Raw genomic sequence first — 25647 nt, forward strand, 5'->3', positions numbered from 1 at the left:
GCCAAGGCAGGAGGATCATGAGTTCAGGAGATTGAGACCATCCAGGCTAACACATTGAAACCCCGTCTCTACTAAAAATACAAAAACAAAATTAGCTGGGCGTGGTGGCGGGCGCCTGTAGTCCCAGCTACTCGGGAGGCTGAGGTGGGAAAATGGCGTGAACCCAGGAGGTGGAGCTTGCAGTGAGCCGAGATCGCACCACTGCACTCCAGCCTGGGCGACCGAACGAGACTCTGTCTAAAAAATTAAAATAATAATAATAATAATTAAATTTAAATTTAAAAAAAAAAGCAACACATAAACTTCCAGAAATTTGGTCCTAGTTCTTTTTGTAAAATTGCAAATTGGTTGGACGCCGTGGCTCATGCCTGTAATCCCAGCACTTTGGGAGGCCAAGGCAGGCAGATTGCTTGAGAACAGGAGCTCGAGACCAGCATGGGCAACATGATGAAACCCCGTCTCTACTAAAAAATACAAAAATTACCTGGGCATGGTGGCGTGTGCATGTAGTCCCAGCTACTCATGAGTCTAAGTTGGGAGGATCACTTGAGCCCAGGAGGCGGAGGTTGCTGTGAGCTGAGATCAGATCACACCACTGCACTCCAAACTGAGCGACAGAGTGAGATTCTGTCTCAAAGAAAAAAAAAAGTATAAATGTTGATAGCAGGTAACCACAGATGAAGAGAACAAAGTTGGGAATATAAATCAAACAATCTTTTTAAAATTCTTTGTCTCTGTCCTAAACTAGGAAAGCTAAAACCATGGGGGCAATCTAAAGAAAATAATTATCTAAATCAACATGTCAACAGAATTAACTTCTACAAGAAAACTTACAAACAACCCCATCTCCAGACAAAGTAAGTACACAATTATCCAGCTTTATAATTATTTTAATTTCAAAAGCAGCACCTCTAAGGGATAGAGGCTCAGTAATAGTGGTGCTTTAAGAGGAGGTTAGAAGTGGTATCATGGCTGTGCGCGGGGGCTCACGCCTGTAATCCCAGCACTTTGGGAGGCCGAGGCGGGCGGAACATGAGGTCAGGAGATCGAGACCATCCTGGCTAACATGGTGAAACCCCGTCTCTACTAAAAATACAAAAAATTAGCCGGGCGTGGTGGTGGGCGCCTGTAGTTCCAGCTACTCAGGAGGCTGAGGCAGGAGAATGGCATGAACCCAGGAGGCAGAGCTTGCAGTGAGCCGAGATCGCACCACTGCACTCTAGCCTGCGTGACAGCCAGACTCTGTCTCAAAAAAAAAAAAAAGAAGTGGTATCATGGGACGGGCGCGGTGGCTCACGCCTGTAATCCCAGCACTTTGGGAAGCCGAGGGGGGCAGATCACAAAGTCAGGAGATCGAGACCATCCTGGCTAACGCATGGAAACCCCGTCTCTACTAAAAATACAAAAAATTAGCCTGGCTTGGTGGCGGGCGCCTGTAGTTCCAGCTACTTGGGAGGCTGAGGCAGGAGAATGGCATGAACCCAGGAGGCAGAGCTTGCAGTGAGCCGAGATCGCGCCACTGCACTCTAGCCTGCATGACAGAGCCAGACTCCGTCTCAAAAAAAAAAAGAAGTGGTATCATGGGCCAGGCACAGTGGCTCATGCCTGTAATCCCAGCACTTTGGGAGGCCGAGGGGGGCAGATCACGAGGTCAGGAGATCGAGACCATCCTGGCTAATGCATTGAAACTCCATGTCTAATAAAAATACAAAAAATTAGCCGGGCGTGGTGGCGGGCGCCTGTAGTCCCAGCTACTCGGGAGACTGAGGCAGGAACCTGGGAGGCAGAGCTTACAGTGAGCCGAGACCACGCCACTGCACTCCAGCCTGGGCGACAGAGTGAGACTCCGTCTCAAAAAAAAAAAAGTGGTATCATGTATAGAACTTTCTGAGTACATTTGCCTAGGTTCCAATGTAATGGACTCCAAATCAGCAGATTTGGGGTGAGGCCCAAGCACCTGCATTGTTTCCAAGGCTCTGCAGGTGATTCAGAAGAAGACCCAGATTCAGAGCACTGCTCTTGCATGACTCATCTACCTAAACACAGGGCATGTGGGTATCTCTCCAGATACCAATGCCCAGCAGCCCACGGCACCTACATATCCAGATAGGCATAAATTCCTCACTCCTAAGGAAACCAGGCTTACAAGGCATCAAGGCCCTATAAAGAGGAAAAACCCAGGATGGTCCTTAGAGGCCTCCTTCAGCATGAAAACCAAGTTAAAGCCAGAGCTCATCCTGGGTTGCAGCAAGTCATGGTTGGGCCCAGATTCCCTGCTTGGACACTCGTGACACAGGGTTACCTGTCATTTGACTCATGGCTACACACGACTGCCACCAAGGCCTTTGCTCACTGTTATTAAGTTGGCCCGGGCAAGGTGCCTCACTCCTGTAATCCCAGTACTCTGGGAGGCCAAGGCGGGTGGATCACGATGTCAGGAGCTCAAGACATGGAGAAACCCCATCTCTACTAAAAATACAAAATTAGCCAGGCATGGTGGCACATGCCTGTAATCCCAGCTACTCGGGAGGCTGAGGTAGCAGAATCGCTTGAACCCGGGAGGCGGAGGTTGTGGCAAGCCGAGATTGCGCCATTGCACTACAGCCTGGGCAACAAGAGCAGAACTCCGCCTCAAAAGAAAAAAGAAATCAAAGTCAAAGGTCAAGCTCAAAATCACATAGTTGAGTGAAAGGAATAGAACTAGAACCAGGATCTACTGAGTTAGCCATTATGCTCTTCTTTCAGAGGATTAGACAAACCAAAAAAAAAAGAAAAAGCCCAAGATTATATTAACTTTATCTTGGTTTTTTTTTTTTGAGATGGAGTCTCGCTCTGTTGCCCAGGCTAGAGTGCGGTGGTGCGATCTTGGCTCACTGCAACCTCTGCCTCCCAGGTTCAAGTGATACTCCTGCCTCAGCCTCCCGAGTAGCTGGGATTACAGGTTCCCGCCCCCGCGTGCAGCTAATTGTTGTATTTTTAGTAGAGACGGGGTTTCACCATCTTGGACAAGCTGATCTCAAACTGCTGATCTCAGGTGATCCACCCACCTTGGCCTCCCAAAGTGCTGGGATTACAGGCGTGAGCCACCACAGCTGGTCAACTTTGATTTCTAGGTGTAGACATTTCTCATTTAAAACAAATTTTTTTTTTTTTTCTTAGAGACAGCGTCTTACTTTTTGTCACCCAGACTGGAGTGCAATGGCATGATCATAGCTTACTTTCGCCTTGAACTCCTGGGCACAAGGGATCCTCCCATCTTGGCCTCCCAAAATGCTGGGATTATAGGTGTGAGCCACTGCATCTGGCCTAAAGCAAACTGTAAAATAACAAGAGTTGGATTCAATCACCAAGGTGTCTTCTGACTCCAATTCCATGCATGATTTTATTTTTTATTTATTTTTGTTTGTTTTGAGACAGAATCTCACTCTGTCGCCCAGTCTGGAGTGCAGTGGCGTGATCTCGGCTCACTGCAACCTCCGCCTCCCGGGTTCAAGGGATTCTCCTGCCTCAGTCTCCCCAGTAGCTGCACCACCACACCTGGCTACCTTTTTTGTATTTTTAGTAGAGACGGGGTTTCACCATTTTGGCCAGGCTGGTCTCGAACTCCTGACCTCAAGTGATCCGCCTGCCTTGGCCTCCTAACGTGCTGGGATTACAGGCATGAGCCATCGCGCCCGGCCTCCATGCATGATTTTAGAGTGCTGAGTTAACAAAAGGAAAATACCAGTTTCTAGCCCTTTAACACAACAATGACAAACAGGTGTTAGAAACACTAGGCAGAGCACAGTGCCCTCTAAGAGTCTATTTTATGCAAGTATGCTGGATGTCATTGCTTGAAAGTTTGGGTGTTAGTCCAACAATAGTTGCTTTAAAGTGTCTGTTTTGGAGCCTCCCTAGAGCTTAACGTGTGACCTATCCCTCTCAGGGAAGAGCAACGGAAGAAACGCGAGCAAGAACGAAAGGAGAAGAAAGCAAAGGTTTTGGGAATGCGAAGGGGCCTCATTTTGGCTGAAGATTAATAATTTTTTAACATCTTGTAAACATTCCTGTATTCTCAACTTTTTTCCTTTTGTAAATTTTTTTTTTTTTTTTTTTTTTTTTTTGCTGTCTTCCCCACTTTAGTCACAAGATCTTTTTCTGCTAACTGTTTATATTCTATGTAGTGTCCATGGGTTCTTCATGTGCTAGGATCTCTGAAAAGACGTTATCACCTTAAAGCTCAAATTCTTTGGGATGGTTTTTACTTAAGTCTGTTAACAATTCAGGTTTCTAATGTGACCCATCCTGAAATTCTGTTTCTAGATTTTTAATGTCAAGTTCCCAAGTTCCCCCTGCTGGTTCTAATATTAACAGAACTGCAGTCTTCTGCTAGCCAATAGCATTTACCTGATGGCAGCTAGTTATGCAAGCTTCAGGAGAATTTGAACAATAACAAGAATAGGGTAAGCTGGGATAGAAAGGCCACCTCTTCATTCTCTATAGAATATAGTAACCTTTATGAAATGGGGCCATATAGTTTGGTTATGACATCAATATTTTACCTAGGTGAAATTGTTTAGGCTTATGTACCTTCGTTCAAATATCCTCATGTAATTGCCATCTGTCACTCACTATATTCACAAAAATAAAACTCTACAACTCATTCTAACATTGCTTACTTAAAAGCTACATAGCCCTATCGAAATGCGAGGATTAATGCTTTAATGCTTTTAGAGACAGGATCTCACTGTGTTGCCCAGGCTGATCTCAAACTCCACCAGATGTACTTCTTATTCATTTTATGGAAAAGACTAGGCTTTGCTTAGTATCATGTCCATGTTTCTTTCACCTCAGTGGAGCTTCTGAGTTTTATACTGCTCAAGATCGTCATAAATAAAATTTTTTCTCATTGTCGTAGATTCATTCTTTGTAAACATAAGTCTTCCAAGATTTAGGTGAGCAGCTAGGCTTAACAAGAGTTTATACATACCCTTTGTATGCCCTTTCCTGACCACTGCTTCCATTCAAAAAAGAAACGGCAGTATGCTTCCTTTATATTCCCAGAGTACCTCTCAGGTTTTATTAAATGCTGTTTTGTATATATGAGGCTTTAGGACATGGCACACTCCCGGGTACTGGAAACATTCAGATTTTCCTATCAGGGGGAAGAGATCAGATCAATTTTAAAAATTCAGGGTCAAATACACATCTGATGGAAACGTAAAATGTCACAACCACTTTGGAAAACAGTTTGCTAGTTTCTTTGAAAAGTTAACAGTATGTCTACCGTGTAATCTAGCCATGCCATTAGGTAGTGAGACCCTATCTGAAAAAAGAAAAAACCACCAGGATCTTACATAGAGAAAATCCTAAGGATTTCACCAAAAAGCTCCTAGAACTAATAAATTCAGTAAGGTGGCAACGTACAAGATCAATACCCAACAATTCTGGCCAGACACAGTGGCTCACACCTGTAATCCCAGCACTTTGGGAGGCCAGTGCAGGCAGATTACTTGAAGTCAGGAGTTGGAGACCAGCCTGGCCAACATGGTGAAACCACATCTCTACCAAAAATACAAAAATTAGCCAGGCGTGGATGCAGGCGCCTGTAATCCCAGCTCTCAGGAGGCTGAGGCAGGAGAATCACTTCAACCCGGGAGGTGGAGGTTGCAATGAGCCAAGATCACACCACTGCACTCCAGCCAGGGCAACGGAGTGAGACTCCATCTCGAAAAAAAAAAAAAAAGATCAAGACCCAACAATTATATTTTTGTCTTTTTTTTTTTTTTTTTTTTTTTGAGGCAGAGTCTGTCTCACCCAGGCTGGAGTGCAGTGGTGCGATCTTGGCTCACTGCAACCTCCACCTCTCCCCGAGTTCAAGCAATACTCTCTATCTCTTGACCTTGTGATGCGCCAGCCTCAGCCTCCCAAAGTGCTGGGGATTACAGCGGTGAGCCACTGCCCCCGGCCTAATTATTGTTTTTTTTTTAGAGACACAGTGTTGGTCTGTCACCCAGGCTGGTGTGCAGTGGTAAGATCATAGCTCACTATAACCTTGACGTCATGGGCTCAAGGGATCCTCCTACTGCAGCCTCCCAAGTAGCTAAGTCTACAGGTGTGTGCTACCACACCTGGCTAATTTATTTTATTTTATTTTTAGAGACAGGGTCTCACTATGTTGCCCAGGCTGGTCTCAAACTCCTTGGCAAGTGATCCTCCCACCTCAGCCTCCCAAAGTGCTGGGATTATAAGTGTGAACCACTGAGCCTGGCCCCCATATTTCCATATAATAGCAATGACTAATAAAAAAAAGAGACAACTGGATACTCAGATGCAAAAAATGAATTTGGACCTTTATACCATACACAAAAGTTAACTTAAAATTGATCATAGGGCTGAGCACAGTAGCGTATACTACTGTAGTCTCAGATACTTGAGAGGCTGAAGTGGGAAGATCACTTTAGCCCAGGAGATCAAAGGCTATGGTGCATTATAAGCACTCCTGTGAATAGCCCCTGTACTTCAACCTGAGCAACAGAGCAAGATCCTATTTCTTAAAGAAAAAAAAATAGGGTGGGCACGGTGGCTCACGCCTGTAATCCCAGCACTTTGGGAGGCCAAGGCAGGCGGATCACGAGGTCAGGAGATGGAGACCATCCTGGCTAACACGGTGAAACCCCATCTCTACTAAAAATGCAAAAACAAAATTAGCTGGGTGTGGTGGCGGGCGCCTGTAGTCCCAGCTACTCGGTAGGCTGAGGTAGGAGAATGGTGTGAACCCGGGAGGCGGAGCTTGCAGTGAGCCGAGATCGTGCCACTGCACCCAAGCCTGGGTGATAAAGCGAGACTGTCTCAAAAAAAAAAAAAAAATAAGTCCGGGCACAGTGGCTCACGCCTGTAATCCCAGCACTTTGGGAGGCCAAAGCAGGCAGATCACGAGGTCAGGAGATCGACACCATCCTGGCTAACACAGTGAAACCCCATCTCTACTAAAAATACAAAAAAATTAGCCGGGCGTGGTGGCGGGCGCCTGTAGTCCCAGCTACTCGGGAGGCTGAGGCAGGAGAATGGCGTGAACACAGGAGGCGGAGCTTGCAATGAGCCGAGATCGTGCCATTGCACTCCAGCCAGGGCGACAGTGAGACTCAGTCTCAAAAAAAAAAAAAAAGTGATGAAAAAGGGACCGGGTGCGGTGGCTCACACCTGTAATCCCAGCGCTTTGGGAGGCCGAGGTGGGTGGATCATGACGTCAGGAGTTCAAGACTAGCCTGGCCAAAATGGTAAAACCCTGTCTCTACTAAAAATACAAAAATTAGCCAGGCGTGGTGGTGGGCACCTGTAATCCCAGCTACTCGGGAGGCTAAGGCAGAGAATCACTTGAGCCTGGGAGGCAGGGAGGTTGCAGTGAGCCAAGATCGTGCCACTACACTCCAGCCTGGTGACACAGCAAGACTCTGTCACCAAAAAAAAAAAAAAAAAAAAAAATTAGCCAGGTATGGTGGCACATGACTGTAATCCCAGCTACTCAGGAGGCTGAGGCAGGAGAATTGCTTGAACCGGGAGGCAGAGGTTGCAGTGAGCCGAGATCACGCCACTGCAGTCCAGCTTGGGCCACATAGCAAGACTCCATCTCAAAAAAAAAAAAGCATAGACCTAAGTGTTAGAACTAAAATTACAAAAGCCTTAGAAAAAACCATAGGAGTAAGTCTCTGTGATTTACTGAGTTATTGCCTTGGGCAGATCACCTGAGGTCAGGGGTTCAGGACCAGCCTGGCCAACATGGTAGAACCCCGTTTTTACTAAAAACACAAAAAAATTAGCCAGACATGGTGGCGTGGGCCTGTAATACCAGCTACTGGGGAGGCTGAGGCAAGAGAATCGCTTGAACCTGGGAGACGGAGGTTGCAGTGAGCCGAGATCGCACCACTGCACTCCAGCCTGGACAACAGAAGGGAATTTCATCTCAAAAAAGCAAAACAAAATGAAATTAGAAGAATCTAAATGCAACAGAGTGGTAGAAGGCCATTAACAGTCATCTCAGAGACTCCTGCCTTGGAAACTAATCATATAGGAAATGTTCCTAACAGCAACTGTTCTGAGCAAACACATTATTTACATAGTACATTTGCATCAGTACTTGCATTCTATGAGATAAAGTACACCAGAGAACCTGGTTTCATGCTGTGTTCCCCTTATCCAGTCCCTCTTAGCAACAGCCTTTGTTTTTTTGTTTTTTTTTTTTTGAGACAGAGTCTCGCTCTGTGGCCCAAGCTGGCATGTAGTGGCGTGATCTCAACTCACTGCAACCTCTGCCTCCGAGTTCAAGCAATTCTCCTGCCTCAGTCTCCCAAGTAGCTGGGATTACAGGTATGTGCCACCACGCCTGGCTAACTTTTGTATTTTTAGTAGAGACGGGGTTTCACCATGCTGGTCAGGCTGGTCTCGAACTCCAGACCTTAAGTGATCCGCCCATCTCGGCCTCCCAAAGTGCTGGGATTACAGGCGTGAGCCACCGTGCCTGGCCAGCAACAGCATGATAACTCGTCTTAGAGAATACATACTAGCCGGCCAGGCGCAATGGCTCACGTCTGTAATCCCAGAACTTTGGGAGGCCAAGGTGGGCGGATCACCTGAGGTCACGAGTTCGAGACCAGCCTGAACAACATGGAGAAACCCTTTCTCTCTACTAAAAATACAAAATTAGCTGGGCATGATGGTGCATGCCTGTAATCCCAGCTACTCGGGAAGCTGAGGCAGGAGAATAGCTTGAACCCAGAAGGCAAAGGTGGCGGTGAGCCGAGATCGCGCTACTGCATGCCAGCATGCCAGCCTGGGTGACAGAGCAGAACTCCATCTCAAAAAAAAAAAAAGAGAATACATACTAGCCATTGGTTGGATGCCATTAAAGAAATATTTTATTTTGTCTATATCATTGTAGATGCTAGTACCCTTAGATTAGTAAAACAAAACTACCATATGATCTTTATTTAAAAAGCCTTGGGTTAAGCTCTGGAGAATTTTCATAGGCAAATTCTTCTGTATGAGCTGGATCAGTAAACACGCCAATAAAATCTATCTCCAGGAAGAATGGACCATCCACTTTATCAGCCAAGGTGAATCCTATAGAAGAGATCTAAATTTAAAATAGAGAAATGGATTAAAATCTCATACAGTGATGTACTGGTATTATTCCAGGAGTTTAAAATCCCATCAGGTGATGATCATAACTGGGTTTTAATGCTATCAGCCCTTAGCAAATACTACTAATTCTCACATAGCATACTGTAAGAGGAAATACAAGACTGCTTTTCTTTCCTCATTCAACTTCCTCCCCTCTCCTCATTTGGTAGTGCCACTTAAGACTAGGAAGGATGGCCGGGCGCCGTAGCTCAGGCCTGTAATCCCAACACTGGGAGGCCAAGGTGGGCAGATCACAAGGTCGAGTTCAAAACCAGCCTGCCCAACATGGTGAAACCTCGTCTCTACTAAGAATACAAAGATTAGCCAAGTGTGGTGGCAGGCACCTGTAATTCCAGCTACTCAGGAGACTGAGGCAGGAGAAATGCTTGAACCCGGGAGGTGGAGGTTACAGTGAGCCAAGATCATGCCACTGCACTCCAGCCTGAGTGACAAAGCAAGACTCCATCTCAAAAACCAAAAAGACTAGTAAGGACAACATGAATGCCTAATGGAGGTTCCTTGAAGCGTTCATAAACTCTTATTTCAAAGCTAAATTAGGAGAGAAGGGAGGGGGGAAAATAGCTAAAGTAAAATGTAGTCATGCTAAAAAATGATCCTTCTAAAATTCCTTCAGGATGGGGGTATAGTTCACAGGAGAGGTCTAAGTCAGCCTCTGGCTGGGTATAAGAGCAGTGGCCCTGAGAAGAAATTTTCATCTGCCAGCCTTCTCAAATGAACTCAGTCTCACCGGAGTTCCGATTCATTAAAAATGATACAGTTCTGAGTGAAAAATACAGGAATATGTTACCTTATCAAGTGGAAGCTCATGCTGAACATCTCGGATTCTTCCTCGATTAGAGAAGAAAAATTTGGAAAAAGGAATCTGAAAGAAGAAACCATTTACTTCATAACTGAAATGTAAGCAATTGAGGCATCTGCATGTAATTGAAAGGATAAAATGAGTTTACATTTATTCTAAATTTATGTCATATATGTATTATGACAAATGGCTAGACATTTGGATCAAAGATATAACTCAGGCCAAACGATAAAGGGTTAACTATGAAAAAAATATTTGTAACATTTATGGAAAAAAGACTAGTATCCTAAACAGAGCTTTTTTTTTTCTTTCTTTCTGTGGAGAATGGGGTCTCACTTTGTTGCCTGAACCCGGGAGGCAGAGGTTGCAGTAAGCCAAGATCACACCACTGCACTCCAGCCTGGGCGACACAGCTAGATTCTATCTCAGAAAAAAGAAAAAAGAAAAAAGAAAAAAGAATTTTAACGTTTCCCTTCCTTCCCACGTTAGAAACCGAACAAAAAGAAATGTCCTATTCCTTCTACTCTTGAACTTTTCGAGTGTGCCTTTTTATTCATCAACTTTATTTTCATATTTCTTCTCTATGTAATTTGCTTATTATTAAGCACGATCTTTTAAAACTATATCTGGCTTTAATTGTTTGTGTTTTGTTTTGTTTTGTTTTGAGACAGGGTCTCACCCTGTTACCCAGGCTGGAGTGCAGTGGTGCGATCTTGGCTCACTGCAACTTCCGCCTCCCAGGTTCAAGCGATTCTCCCACCTCAGCTTCCTGAGTAGCTGGGACTATAGGCGCACACCACCACACCCGGCTAATTTTTTTTTTTTTGGTAGAGACGGTGTCTCACCATGTTGGCCAGGCTGGTCTTAAACTCCTGAGCTCAAGTAATCTGCCAACCTTGGCGTACAGGTATGAACCACCACACCCTGCCTAAATAATTATACAGAAGCTCTCCAGGATATATTCCTAAATTTTAAAAACACAAAAAACAGGTACAGAGTATGCTAATTTTATTTATATTTTGAGTTTAACAAAGGAAGAAAATGGCTGGGCCTGGTTGTGCATGCCTGTAATCCCAGCACTTTGGGAGGCCAACACAGTAGGATCAATTGAGCCCAGGAGTTCAAGACCAGCCTGGGCAACGTGGTGAAACCAAGACTCTAGGAAAAAAACAAAAAACTTATCCAGCCATAGTGGTGCATCCTTGTAGTCCTGGCTATTCAGGAGGCTAAGGTGGGAAGATCACCTGAGGCTGGGAGGTTGGGGCTACAGCAAGCCCATGCTGCACTCCAGCATGGGCAACAGAAGAGAGACCCTGTTTCAAATAAGTAAATAAATTTTAATGAACATAAATAAAAATGAATTATACATATTAATATTTATTCCAGTAATTTTATCTCTAGGAATATAGCCTATGAAAATAGTTAAGGATGTTTACCTCAGAGTTTGTTCCGACAGTAGAAAACTCTGAAAACAACTCTGTCACCCAGGCTGGAGTGCATGCAGTAGGGTGATCTCAGCTCACTGCAGCCTTGACCTCCCAGGCTCAAGCAATCCTCCCACCTCAGCCCCCTGAGTAGGTGGGACTAAAGGCGCATGCCACCACGCTGGGCTAATTTTTGTATTTTTTGTAGAGACAGGGTTTTGTCATGTTGTTCAGGCTTGTCTTAGACTCCTAGCTTCAAATGATTCACCACCTTAGCCTCCCAAAGTGCTAGGATTACAGGTGTGAGCCACTGGACCCAGCCAAAATTGTTGTCTACTTATATAATATCATGCAGACATTAAAAATGATGTAGAAATATATTTGAAGAGAAAGTTGTAAACAATAGTTCAGTGAAAATACTGTATATATGTTATACAACACCACTGGAAGGGAAAAGTGTGACCAGAAAAGTCTGGAAAATACATATTAAAAATAGTATTTTTCTGCTGGGCGCGGTGGCTCACACCTGTAATCCCAGCACTTTGGGAGGCCGAGGTGGGCGGATCACAAGATCAGGAGATCAAAACCATTCTGGCTAACACAGCAAAACCCCGTCTCTACTAAAAATACAAAAAATTAGCCAGGTATAGTGGCGGGTGCCTGTAGTCCCAGCTACTCGGAGGCTGAGGCAGGAGAATGGTGTGAACCCGGGAGGCGGAGCTTGCAGTGAGCGGAGATCGTGCCACTGCACTCCAGCCTGGGCGACAGAGCCTGACTCCATCTCAAAAAAAAAATAAATAGTATTTTATCGGCTGGGTGTGGTGGCTCACGCCTGTAATCCCAGCACTTTGGGAGGCCAAGGCGGGCGGATCATGAGGTCAGGAGATCAAGACCATCCTGGCTAACACAGTGAAACCCTGTCTCTACTAAAAATACAAAAAATTAGCTGGGCGTGGTTGTGGGCACCTGCAGTCCCAGCTACTCAGGAGGCTGAGGCAGGAGAATGGTGTGAACCCAGGAGGCGGAGCTTGCAGTGAGCCGAGATCCTGCCATTGCAGTCCAGCCTGGGCGACAGTGTGAGACTCCGTCTTACAAAAAAATAAATAAATAAAATAAAATAAAAATAGTATTTTATCACTGGATAGTGGTAGTACAAGATTTTTTTTCTATATTTTCCAAATTTTTTTATAATGAAGTAGTTATTTTGTATAATAATTCATTATATATATTACTTAAATACAAGTATATATAATTTGTGTTATATATCTGTATTACTACATATATATGTATGTATTGAATGCTTATTTTGTGCTAGGCACTAAAACAAAATTCTAGGTACAGGGGAAACTGGTAGGAACAATATAAGCAAGATCCCTGCTCTCACAGAATTTACAGAATTTAGGGCCAGGTGTGGTGGCTCAAACGCCTATAATCCCAGAACCTTGGGAGGCGAGTCGGGTGGATCACTTGAGGTCAGGAGTTCGAAACCAGCCTGGCTAACTTGGTGAATGAAACCCCATCTGTACTAAAAATACAAAAATTAGCCGGGCGTTGTGGTACACGCCTGTAGTCCCAGCAGGAGGATCTCTTGAACCTGGAAGGCAAAGTTTGCCGTAAGCTGGGATCACACCACTGCACTCCAGCCTGGGCAATAAGAGTGAGATGCCATCTTAAAAAAAAAAAAAGAATTTATATAATTTATGTTCCAGGGAAGACAGTAGAGTGACAATAAACAGATGAATGAATGAACAAAGTAATTTTAGTTAGTGATAAGTTCTATGAAGAAAGTTATAGGATGGTGGTGTTGAAATAACTGGATTAGAGTGTCCAACTTTAGTTACAGGAATCAGGAAAGGCCTCTCTCAGGCAACTTTTGAGCCGAGAGGTGAATGATAGGAAAGAAAAAGCAGGTGAAGACATGGGGGCAGAGCATTACAGCAGAGCAACACTAAGTGCAAAGCTCTGAGATGGAAATGAGGTTGTTGAATCTTACAGAAAAGGGGCTGGTGTGGAGGAAGGATGTAGGAGGAGAGATGGAAGATGAAGACAGGGATCCGATATTGTAGGCCCATAGGCCATGTTCAGGAGTTTGGACTTTATTTTTTTTTTTTTTTGAGATGGAGTCTTACTCTGTCGCCCAGGCTGGAGTACAGTGGCGCGATCTTGGCTCACTGCAACTTCCACCTCTCAGGTTCAAGCGATTATCCTGCCTCAGCCTCCTGAGGAGCTGGGACTACAGGCGTGTGCCACCACCTGCAGCTAATTTTTTGTATTTTTAGTAGACACAAGATTTCACCATGTAGACCAGGCTGGTCTCAAACTCCTGACCTCAAGTGATCTGCCCATCTCAGCCTCCCAAAGTGCTGGGATTAAAAGCATGAGCCACCTAGCCCAGCCTGGACTTTATTCAAATTGTAATGGGAAACCACTGAAGGGTCCTGATATGGTTTGGCTGTCTCCCCACCCAAAATCTCATCTTGAATTGTAGTAATCCCCATGTGTCAAGGGAGGGACCAGGTGAAGTTAACTGAACCATGGGGGTGGTTTCCCCCATACTGTTTTCGTGACAGTGAGTTCTCACAAGATCTGACGGTTTTATAAGGAGATACCCCTTCACTCGGCTCTCATCCTCTTTCCCGCCACCATGTGAAGGAGGACGTGTTTACTTCCCCTTCTGCCATGACTTTATCAGTTTCCTGAGGCCTCCCCAGCCCTGCAGAACTGAGTCAATTACACCTCTTTCCTTTATAAATTACCCAGTCTCAGGTATGTCTTCACAGCAGCAGCACGAGAACAGACTAATACAGGTCACAGGCTTAGGAGGTACATTTACATGCTTACAAGCATGTAAATGATGTCATCTGAACTATGCTTCAGAAAGATAACTCTGGCTGCTGTGGAGCCAGGATTTTAGTGGGGCAAGAAGACAAACAGGGAAATCAATAATGAAGCTGCTGCAATAATCCCAACACCCGGACCAAGGGAGGAGTAGAAGAGATGGCTAGAAATGGTCAGCTGCTGAGTGTATTCTGGAAGCAGAGGTGACACGACTCGCTAATAGACTGGATGTGGGGCGAAGGAGAACAATTCAGGATGACCCTCAAGTATATGACATGAGCAAAATGGGGGCTTTCTTGTGAGTTTTTTTTTTTTTTTTTTGAGACGGTGTCTCGCTCTGTTGCCCAGGCTAGAGTACAGTGGCATGATCTCAGCTTACTGCAACCTCCGCCTCCCAGGTTCAAGCGATCCTCCTGCCTCAACCCCCCTAGTAGCTAGGATTACAGGCACGCGCCACCATGCCCGGCTTTTTTTTTTTTTTTTTTTTTTTGAGACGAAGTTTCGCGCCCAGCCTGGAGTGCAGTGGCACGATCTGCAAGCTCCGCCTCCCAGGTTCACGCCATTCTCCTGCCTCAGCCTCCCGAGTAGCTGGGACTACAGGCGCCTGCCACCACTCCAGGCTAATTTTTTTTTTATTTTTTAGTGAGACAGGGTTTCACTGTGTTAGCCAGAATGGTCTCCATCTCCTGACCTTGTGATCCACCCTCCTCGGCCTCCCAAAGTGCTGGGATTACAGACATGAGCCACCGTGCCTGGCCTAGGACACAAACTTTTTTTTTTTTTTTTTTCTTTTTTGAGACAGAGTTTGGCTCTTGTTGCCCAGGGGGTGCAATGGCACGATCTCGGCTCACCGAAACCTCCGCCTCCCGGGTTCAAGCAATTATCCTGCCTCAGCCTCCCGAGTAGCTGGGATTACAGGCATGTGCCACCATGCCTGGCTAATTTTGTATTTTTTTTTAGTAGAGACAACAGGGTTTCTCCATGTTGGTCAGGCTGGTGTCGAACTCCCAACCTCAAGTGATCTGTCCGCCTTGGCCTCCCAAAGTGCTGGGATTACAGGTGTGAGCCACCACACAGGCCTAGGACACCAACTTTAGCAGAGTTGCCTGGAAGACCTGAAATGGTAGAAACTTCTAACAAACAAACAAACCCCATCTATTTGGACACAGAGCAGAGATGTGCCTGTGACTTAGCATGGACCTGGCCACATCCTTATCAAAAATATTTACTAGTTAGTATGTTAACATTTATATTAATGAAACAAAATTCATTTATGTCTCTTAACCTTTCTTCTACCCACCCACCCCCACCTTCCAAGAAAGATTAGTAACAAAAAAGAAACTACAATGTAACAATCATCTCCAAGACTCTTTTTTTTTTTTTTTTTTTTTTTTTTGAGACAGAGTCTCATCTCACTCTGTTGCCCAGGCTGGAGTACAATGGCACGATCTTGGTCACTGCAACCTCCACCTCCCAGGTTCAAGCAATCCTCCTGCCTCAGCCTTTCAAGTAGCTGGGATTACAGGTGTGTGCCACCATGCCCAGCTAATTTTTTGTATTTTTAGTAGAGATTGGGTTTCACCATGTTGGCCAACCTGGTCTCGAACTCCTGACCTCAGGTGATCCACCCACCTCAGCCTCCCAATTGCTGGGATTACAGGCGTGAGCCACCTCACCCAGCCAAGAGCTCATTTTTATAAATGATGAAGATTTATGCCGTTACCTTGACCTCCTGCCAGTAGGGTCCCCCGCGGGTGAACATGAAGTAACTATACATCTGATTCGTCCTCTGGAAGAAATCTGTGTCCTCCTTGATATTCACCATCCAAGGCCGACCATCCCCACGTACACGGAGATACAGAGTATTAAACTGGGACCAATCATAAGACACCTTCCTCTCAAAAGCACCCTAAGATATTGAAAGTAAAGTTAATTGTACCTCATTCTCCACTATTAGCAAAATGTGAGTCATCACCAAGTCAGCATCATCAACAGGATTCACTAACCATTTTTCTGACTTTCTGCCCCATAAGAAGGCAGATAAACCCAGTGATTATTATTTTAGCACAAAACACTGACATAGTTATATGTTTCTAAGGTAATGTTCAACACACAACTGGCCCAAGACAGTGTTTACATGGGGTAGGCACTCACCTGTGTTCAATGAAAGGAAATGAATGTATTTCCTTTACCTGGTCCTATGGAGCAATGACTTTTTTTTTTTTTTTTTTTGAGACGGAGTCTTGCTGCGTCACCCAGGCTGGAGTGCAGTGGCGCGATCTCGGCTCACTGCAAGCTCTGCCTCCTGGGTTCACGCCATTCTCCTGCCTCAGCCTCCCGAACAGCTGGGACTACAGGCACCCGACACCACGCCCGGCTAATTTTTTTGTACTTTTAGTAGAGACGGGGTTTCACTGTGTTAGCCAGGATGGTCTCGATCTCCTGACCTGGTGATCTGCCCACCTTGGCCTCCCAAAGTACAGGGATTACAGGCATGAGCCACCGCGCCCGGCCTTTTTTTTTTTTTTTTTTTTGAGACGAAGTTTCGCTCTTGTTGCCCAGACTGGAGTGCAATGGCACGATCTCAGCTCACTGCAACCTCTGCCTCCCGAGTTCAAGCAATTCTCCTGCCTCAGCCTCCCAAGTACCTGGAATTACAGGCATGCACCACCATGCCCAGCACTCTGGGAGGCCAAGCGGGGGGTGGATCACCTGAGGTCAGGAGTTCAAGACCAGCCTGGCCAACATGGTGAAACCCTGTCTCTACTAAAAATACAAAAATTAGCCGGGCGTGGTGGTGTGCACCAGTAGTCCCAACTACTCAGGAGGCTGAGGCAGGAGAATCGCTTGAACCTGGAGGGCAGAAGTTGCAGTGAGCCGAGATCACACCACTGCACTCCAGCCTGGGCGACACAGCAAGACTCCGTTTCAAAAAAAAAAAAAAAGCAAGCCACAGGCTGACCCTACATCCACTCTACAAAACCCCTGGTCATTACAGAAGTTGTGGTCTTTTTTAGAGGAGATGAAAATCTCTCCAAAAATCTTTCAAATGTCTAACCTCTCAGGATTCCTGAAACATAACAATGCTCGTTCCTGGCCCAAAGCAATGCCCAGAAACAAGTAACTCTTCCTCCTCAGAAACCACTTCCCCCTTGTGCTTCCACTTCACACTTGTGCCAATAGTTACTTATCCCCAGACAAGTTTGGCAACAGGTGAGTTGCCAAATATAACATGCCAGGTGTTTTCATTTACAGAAACAAAAGCTATCTTCTATAGTTTATGCTACAATGAAGTTCACCCGTTTACTAGAAAACGATGGCTCCTGGGCCTCACCTACCCTTGGAATCCTGGATATCATTGCACAGTACCCACTTCGGGTAGACTCCCCGTCGTGAGGCGCCTCAGAGCTCAGAGTTCCATATAGCAGTGCACTTTGGTTATTCTTGCCCATTTTCAGAAACACTTCACTTCTGCCTCCAATCGTCTTATCAGAAGTCACTGTCCACTTATCCAAATCTTCTTTCCCCCGGAACTGCCAGACAACCTTGGCTTGTTCCAGCAAGACCTCACGCAGAGGGCGGCCTTCCGGTCCTCTCCAATGATCCACAATTTCATCCTTCAAATGCCTAAAATGGTACGCTGCTTCATCTCTAATTGCTTTATCGAAACTAACATCAGGCTTCTCCTCAGAAGAAGTTATATCCAAAGCAACTTCTTTCTGGTGATCTCCCTGCAAATCCCCTTCGGTCTTCCTCTGTGAGGAGGCTTTGCCAGGAGAAGCCACTGGTTTCTGAAGACTACTGGAATACTCTGCAAAGCGAATACCCAAAAATGGATACAAGGCAGAAGCTGGCTTAGAGAATTTTCTGAGAATATAAGTACCACGCAGCAATTTGTGAACCAAAGCCATGGTACAAAAAAATCAAAATGTAAGTTTCTTCCTGGGCTAGCAAGGGCCACCAAGAAGCTTCAGCAAATAGCCCAATTCTACCTATAACAGAAGAGACATTGAAGAATTATCAGCATAGCAATGAATGCATCACAATTTCAAATTCAACAGAAATCAGGTATTTTGAAATTTGTTAACTTCTTCTTCTTATTATTATTATTATTATTTGAGACAAGGTCTTGCTCTGTGGCCCAGGCTAGGTGCAGTGGCACAATCACAGCTCACTGTAGCCTCTACTTTCTGGGCTCAAGTGATCCTCCCATTTCAGCCTCCCAAGTAGCTGGGATTACAGGCACACACCACCATGCCCAGCTAATTTTTAAATTTTTTGTAGAAATGGATCTCCCTGGCTGGGCACGGTCCCAGAACTTTGGGAGGCTGAGGCGGGTGGATCACGAGGTCAAGAGATCGAGACTGGGCCGGGCACGGTGGCTCACACCTGTAATCCCAGCACTTTGGGAGGCCGAGGCAGGCGGATCATGAGGTCAGGAGATCGAGACCATCCTGGCTAACACGGTGAAACCCCGTCTCTACTAAAAATACAAAAAATTAGCCGGGCGTGGTGGTGGGTGCCTGTAGTCTCAGCTACTGGAGAGGCTGAGGCAGGAGAATGGTGTCAACCCAGGAGGCAGAGCTTGCAGTGAGTGGAGATCCCGCCACTGCACTCCAGCCTGAGTGACAGAGCGAGACTCTGTCTCGTAAAAAAAAAAAAAAAAAAAAAAATCGAGACCATCCTGGCCAACATGATGAAACCTCGTCTCTACTAAAAATACAAAACTTAGCTGGGTGTGGTAGTGCGCACCTGTGGTCCCAGCTACTAAGGAGGCTGAGGCAAAAGGATTCCTTGAACCCGGGAGGAGGAGGATGCAGTGAGCCAAGATTGTGCCACTGCACTCCAGCCTGGTAACAGAGTGAGACTCTGACTCAAAAAAAAAAAAAAAGAAATGGATCTCCCTGTATTACCCATGATGGTTTCAAACTCCTAGGATCCAGTGATTCTCCCCTTAGCTTCCCAAAGTGCTGGGCTGTAGGAATGATGCACTGTCCTCGGCCTTTTTTTTCTTTTCTTTTTATAAGAGACTGGGTCAGGCCGGGTGTGGTAGCTCACACCTGTAATCTCAACACTTTGGGAGGCCGAGGCGGATGGATCACCTGAGGTAAGGAGTTGGAGACCAGCCTTGACAACATGATGAAACTCCATCTCTACTAAAAATAATCCAGGCGTGGTGGCAGACGCCTGTAATCCCAGCTACTAGGGAGCCTTAAGCAGGAGAATCACTTGAACCCGGGAGGCAGAGGTTGCAGTGAGCCGAGATCACACCACTGCACTCCAGCCTGGATAACAAGAGCAAAATTCCATGTGGAAAAAAAAAAAAAAAAGAGACAGGGTCTCTTGCTCTGTCACCCAGGCTGCAGTGCCGTGGCAAGATCAATAACTCATTGTAGCCTTGAACTCCTGGGCCCTGGGCTGAAATGATCCTCCCACCTCAGCCCAAGGTAGCTGAGACTACATGTGCACACCACCATGCCCAGCTAATTTTTTTTAAAAATGTTGGCCAGGCGCGGTGCATCACACCTGTAATCCCAGCACTTTGGGAGTCCAAGGTGGGCGGATCACTTGAGGTCAGGAGTTCAAGACCAGCCTGGCCAACATGGTAAAACCCCATCTCTACTAAAAATACAGAAATTAGCTGGGCATGTTGGAGAGCGCCTGTAATCCCAGCTACTGGGGAGGCTGAGGCAGGAGAATCACTTGAACCCAGGAGGCAGAGGTTGCAAGTGAGCCGAGATCGCACCACTGCACTCCAGCCTGGGTGACAAAAGCGAAACTCCATCTCAAAAAAAAAAAAAAAAAATTGTAGCCCGCCATGGCAGCTCACACCTGTAATCCCAGCACTCTGGGAGTCTTAGGCAGGCAGATGACTTGTCATCAGGAGTTGGAGACCAGCCTGCCCAACATGGTAAAACCCCATCTCCATTAAAAACACAAAAAATTGGCCTGGTGCGGTGGCTCATGCCTGTAATCCCAACACTTTGGGAGGCCAAGGCAGGCGGATCATCTAGGTCAGGAGTTCAAGACCAGCCTAACCAACATGTTGAAACGGCTACAGAAAATACAATTAGCCAGGTGTGGTGGCCCATGCCTGTAATCCCAGCTACTCGGGAGGCCTAGGCATGAGAATCACTTGAACCCGGGAGGCAGAGGTTGCAGTGAGCCGAGATCGTGCCATTGCACTCCAGCCTGGGCGACAGAGTGACTCCAACTCAAAAAAAAAAAAAAATAGCTGGGCATGGTGGTGGGCACCTGTAATCCCAGCTACTCGGGAGGCTGAGGCAGGAGAATCGCCTGAACCTGGGAGGCAGAGGCTGCAATGAGCCAAGACTGCACCATCGCACTCCAGCCTGGGCAACAAAAGTGAAACTCTGTCTCAAAAAAAAAAAAATACAAAAATTAGCTGGGTGTGGTGGTGGGCACCTATAGCGTGGTGGCAGGCACCTATAATCCCAGCTACTCAGGAAGCTGAAGCAGGAAAATCGCTTGAACCCAGGAGTGGGAGGTTGCAGTGAGCCAAGATCAAGCCACTGCACTCCAGCCTGGGCAACAGAGCAGGACTCTGTCTAAAAAATAAATAAATAAATAAAAATAAAAAATTGTAAGGCCAGGCGCAGTGGCTCACGCCACTTTGGGAGGTTAAGGTAGGTGGATGACAAGGTCAGGAGTTTAAGGCCAACCTGACCAACATGGAGAAACCCCATCTCTACTAAAAATACAAAATTAGCCCGGTGTGGTGGCACATGACTGTAGTCCTAGCTACTCGGAGGCTGAGGCAGGAGAATCGCTTGAACCCAGGACGTGGAGGTTGTGGTGAGCCAAGATCACGCCATTGCACTCCAGCCTGGGCAACAAGAGCAAAACTCCATCTCAAAAAAAAAAAAAAAAAATAGAGATGAGGTCTTGTTATGTTGCTCAGACTAGTCTCTAACTCCTGGGTTCAAGTGATCCTCCTGCCTCAGCCTCTGGAGCACCTGGGATTACAGGCGTGAGCCACTGCACCTGATGAATACCACTCCTAATACTTTTTTTTTTTTTTTTTTTTTTAGACAGTCTTATTCTGTCACCCAGGCTGGAGTGCAGTGGCACAATCTCGGCTCACTACAAGCTCCGCCTCCTGGGTTCACGCCATTCTCCTGCCTCAGCCTCCCGAGTAGCTGGGACTACAGGCGCCCGCCACCACGCCCGGCTAATTTTTTTTTTTTTTTTGTATTTTTAGTAGAGACAGGGTTTCACCGTGTTAGCCAGGATGGTCTCGATCTCCTGACCGCGTGATCCACCTGCCTTGTCCTCCCAAAGTACTGTGATTACAGGTGTGAGCCACCATGCCCGGCCTACTCCTAATACTTTCGTATCACTCTGATATATATTATCTCATGCCATCCACACACAAATCCTATGAAACAAGTCAGATACATATTTCCTTTCTGTAGGATACAGACACCAATAGGTAAAATGACATTATCAATACTTTTTTTTTTTTTTGAGGCGGAGTCTTGCTCTGTCACCAGGCTAGAGATCTCCGCTCACCGTAATCTCCGCCTCCTGGGTTCAAGCGATTCTCTTGTCTCAGCCTCCTGAATAGCTGGGATTACAGGCGGGCGCCACCATGCCCGACTAATTTTTGTTTTTTGTATTTTTTTTTCAGTAGAGATGAGGTTTCACCATGTTGGCCAGGGTGGTCTCGAACTCCTGACCTCAGGTGATCCGCCCACGTGGGCCTCCTAAAGTACTGGGATTACAGGCGTCAGCCACTGCGCCCAACCTTTTTTTTTTTTTTTTTTGAGATGGAGTCTCGCTCCGTCACCCAGGCTGGCGCGCAATGGCACGATCCTGGCTCACTGCAACCTCTGCCTCCCGGATTCAAGTGCTTCTCCTGCCTCTGCCTCCCGAGTGGCTGAAATTACAGGTGCCCGCCACCATGCCTAACTTTTTTTTTTTTTTTTAAGACAGTCCAGCTCTGTCACCCAAGTTGGGGTGCAGTTGCGCGATCTCGGCTCATTGTAACCTCCACCTCCTGGTTTCAAGCAATTCTCTTGCCTCAGCCACTGGGATTACAGGCGTGCGCCACCACGCCCAGCTAATTTTTGTATTTTTAGTAGAGACAGGGTTTCACCATGTTGGCCAGGCTGGTCTCGAACTCCTGACCTGAAGTGATCCGCCCGCCTCAGCCTCCCAAAGTGCTGGGATTACAGGCGTGAGCCACCGCGCCCAGCCGACATTATCAATAAGGTTTGTTGCTAAATCAAAGCCATGTAAACAGTATGTTTTCACATGTATTATAAACGTAAGGGAACCAGGAAAAATTAACAGTTGATCTGAGGTCCTGGAATTATGGATAATATTTAAATTCCCCCGCGCCGGTTGCACTTAAATGATTCTACCTCTACACATACCGAAATTTGAGAAACAAATGATAGCTCATAAAATGTTTTCCAAACCCTCCGTAGTGTTATTTCTCTAATAATATAACTTTAATTATAAATGCTTTGTTTCTTTTTTTTCTACCAGTAAACAGAAAATCTAATCTATTAACTGGACAATACCGCCCTGAGGTTGACGGTGGGTTTTGACAACACAATCCACGCAGCTAGAAGTGAGTAGAATTAGCAAAGCTATCCATGGCTTACCATGTGCCAGAAACTGCTCTAAGTGTTTCACTGACGGCTCACAACAATCCTGAGAGAGGTACTATTATTATTTCAATTACAGAGACGAAGAAACTGACGTTCCAAGACTAATTTACCCGAGGTCACACAGGTAGTGAGTGGCAAAACTCTTCCGCCTTGGCGTTTACCTCCCGCACTCACGGCTTGGCCTCGGGGGGCTAGACGTTCGCCGCGCTGCGGAGGCCCCCGAACCCTCAAGTGCTAGGGCTCTGTCGCCTCCCCACACCCGGGACACACTAACCGCCTGCCTGCCACCGCTTACCTCCCCGAGCATATAGTATGGCTTCCGCCCAGAAGCCACTTTACCCTTATAGGTCCATCTGCTTTTCCCTTCCGATGCCAAACAAGGCGTCAGAACACTAAAGTTCCGGCCGGGTACAGAAGCCCAGGAAGGACAGCAAGGACCCCGTAGCCCAGCCAACTGAGGTTTTTGGAGGTTTTTGGTCCACTTGGTCGCCAGTTGTAAGGAAGCAGTGAGAATTCAGATAAGTTTTTCGCCTCTCCCTCCTGTATCCTTTCAGGCGGCAAACTCCATCCCTGCGTCTTTTTTTTTTTTTTTTTTTTTGAGACGGAGTCTCGCTCTGTCGCCCAGGCTGGAGTGCAGTGGCGCGATCTCGGCTCACTACAACCTCTGCCTCCCAGGTTCAAGCGATTCTCCTGCCTCAGCCTCCCGAGTAGCTGGGATTACAGGTGCGCAGCATCATGCCCGGCTAATTTTTGTATTTTTAGTAGAGACGGGGTTTCACCATGTTGGCCAGGATGATCTCGATCTCCTGACCTCGTGATCCATCCGCCTCAGCCTCCCAAAGTGCTGAGATTACAGGCGTGAGCCACCGCGCCCGGCCCCCTGCGTCTTTCAAATAGAACCCAATTATTGCTAACGCGCCTGTATCCCTTCCTTCCTTATCTGTCGCCTCAGTCCCCACAAGAACTGCCTGAGGCCTCAAAAGGCCGGTTCTGCTGGAATTGCCCCCATGAATTCTTGAGGACCCACCACGCACCTGGACAGCAGCCCTTCCTACCAGCCCTTCCCCAGTCCCGCCGCACAGGGTCGCCAGTTCCTCAGGGCATCTGTTTGTACCTTGTGCACACCTCTCTTAAAGCACTTTCTTTTTTTTTTTGAGACGGAGTCTCACTCTGTCGCCCAGGCTGGAGTGCAGTGGCTCGATCTGCAACCTCTGACTCCTGGGTTGGAGCAATTCTCCTGCCTCAGCCTCCCAAGTAGCTGGGATTACAGGTGTGCGCCACCACACCCGGATAATTTTTGTATTTTTAGTAGAGACGGGGTTTCGCCATGTTGGCCAGGCTGGTCTCGAAATCCTGACCTCATGATCCACCCACCTCGGCCTCCCAAAGTGCTGGTATTACAGGCGTGAGCCACCGTGCCCGGCCAAAGCACTTAAACATTGTTTGTTTTTGTTTTTTTTCTTACTGCCAGGGAAGACAGAATCAACATTGTATCTTTCACTCACTTCTCACTTCCTTTGCCACGCTGTGAGCTTTCTTGGGTCCAGACTGCGCTGTTTTTCCTTTCCCCAGAATGTACCATAGCGGCGGGAATTTAGTGCTTAGTGTGAATTTGATAGCATATAGTTCCGTAACACCTTTGTTCTCTAAGGTTCCGAAGGAGCTCACTAAATACAATAGCCCTTTCCATGTTTCCTCCTTCACTAGTTTCCGCGCCGCCTCCTCTTCCTCAAATTCGGCTTGGCTTCTCCAGACTCTACACTTGCCCCCTCAAACCTTCCCTTTCTGCCACCATCACTGACTCTTCTATTCTCTTCCCACAACCTTTAATGCGGGTTGTCTCTCCATGGCCCATCCTGCACCTACTTCCTTTCTAGTTTCAAATATAAGTTATCGGCCGGGCGCGGTGGCTCACGCCTGTAATCCCAGCACTTTGGGAGGCCGAGGCAGGCGGATCACAAGGTCAGGAGATCGAGACCATCCTGGCTAACACGGTGAAACCCCGTCTCTACTAAAAATACAAAAAAATTAGCCGGGCGTGGTGGCGGGCGCCTATAGTCCCAGCTACTCAGGAGGCTGAGGCAGGAGAATGGCGTGAACCCGGGAGACGGAGCTTGCAGTGAGCCGAGATCGCGCCACTGCACTCCAGCCTGGGCCACACAGCCAGACTCCGTCTCAGAAAAAGAAAAAATCGAAATGTCTTTTTGTTGTTGTTTTTTAGGAAATATCCTTGAGTAATAAAGAAAACTAAATGTCTAAAACTTAAATGTGTCATTTTTCCTCATACTAATTCCTCCTATCTCCCTATTTCTGTAAATGGCCACATCCTTCTAGGATGGAAATCCTTGACTGTCCTTGGCTCCTCTCCTTAAAATCTTCTCTTACTGATTTTAAATCCTGTTGCATTCTCTTGCTGTTTTTGATCTTTGATCTTTTCACACCTTCTTTCCAAACCCACTGACACGTTTCTTGGTTTTTTGGTTTTTAAAATATAGTAGCCATGCTAATGAGTGTGAAGTGGTATCTCATTTTGGTTTTGATTTGCATTTCTCTAATCATTAGTTGTTTGCTGCTTTTTTTTTTTTTTTTGAGCCACAGTCTTCCTCCCTCACTCGGGCTGGAGTGCATTGGCACTATCTCGGCTCACTGCAACCCCCACCCCCCAGGTTCAAGTGATTCTCCTGCCTCAGCCTCCCGAGTAGCTGGAATTAGAGGTGCATGCCACCACACCCAGCTGATTATTATATTTTTAGCAGAGTCAGGGTTT

General features: G+C 46.5%; 2 protein-coding genes across 18 annotated transcripts in view; one reads left to right on the forward strand and one right to left on the reverse strand.

Annotated features, from left to right (window-relative positions):
* NUSAP1 (nucleolar and spindle associated protein 1) overlaps positions 1 to 4902 on the forward strand; it is a 47393-nt gene extending 42491 nt beyond the window's left edge. For all 14 annotated transcript variants that reach the window (XM_063652135.1, XM_063652139.1, XM_063652136.1 and 11 more), the window contains 2 exons: positions 749 to 857; positions 3926 to 4902. In XM_063652135.1, coding sequence (XP_063508205.1) covers positions 749 to 857; positions 3926 to 4019 — 203 coding nt within the window. In that variant the 3' untranslated portion in view covers positions 4020 to 4902. The remainder of the gene's footprint in view (positions 1 to 748; positions 858 to 3925) is intronic.
* A 3969-nt stretch (positions 4903 to 8871) lies between these two features.
* NDUFAF1 (NADH:ubiquinone oxidoreductase complex assembly factor 1) lies at positions 8872 to 23696 on the reverse strand. 4 transcript variants are annotated; one of them, XM_054450321.2, is made up of 5 exons: positions 23176 to 23696; positions 17580 to 18233; positions 15965 to 16150; positions 9968 to 10042; positions 8872 to 9112 (listed from the first exon to the last, which is right to left on the reverse strand). In XM_054450321.2, exons 2-5 carry the CDS (start codon positions 18150 to 18152, stop codon positions 8963 to 8965), a joined length of 984 nt encoding a protein of 327 aa, XP_054306296.1. In that variant the 5' UTR covers positions 18153 to 18233; positions 23176 to 23696; the 3' UTR covers positions 8872 to 8962. The 4 variants fall into 4 exon arrangements, with proteins under 4 accessions (XP_054306296.1, XP_054306298.1, XP_063508211.1 ...); XM_054450323.2 differs by having other exon boundaries at positions 22875 to 23241; XM_063652141.1 differs by having other exon boundaries at positions 8872 to 9099; positions 23176 to 23229.
* Positions 23697 to 25647: the final 1951 nt, after the last annotated feature.

This window comes from Pongo pygmaeus, chromosome 16 (genome assembly GCF_028885625.2).
Source record: "Pongo pygmaeus isolate AG05252 chromosome 16, NHGRI_mPonPyg2-v2.0_pri, whole genome shotgun sequence".
In the NCBI taxonomy this organism is placed as follows: Eukaryota; Metazoa; Chordata; class Mammalia; order Primates; family Hominidae; genus Pongo; species Pongo pygmaeus.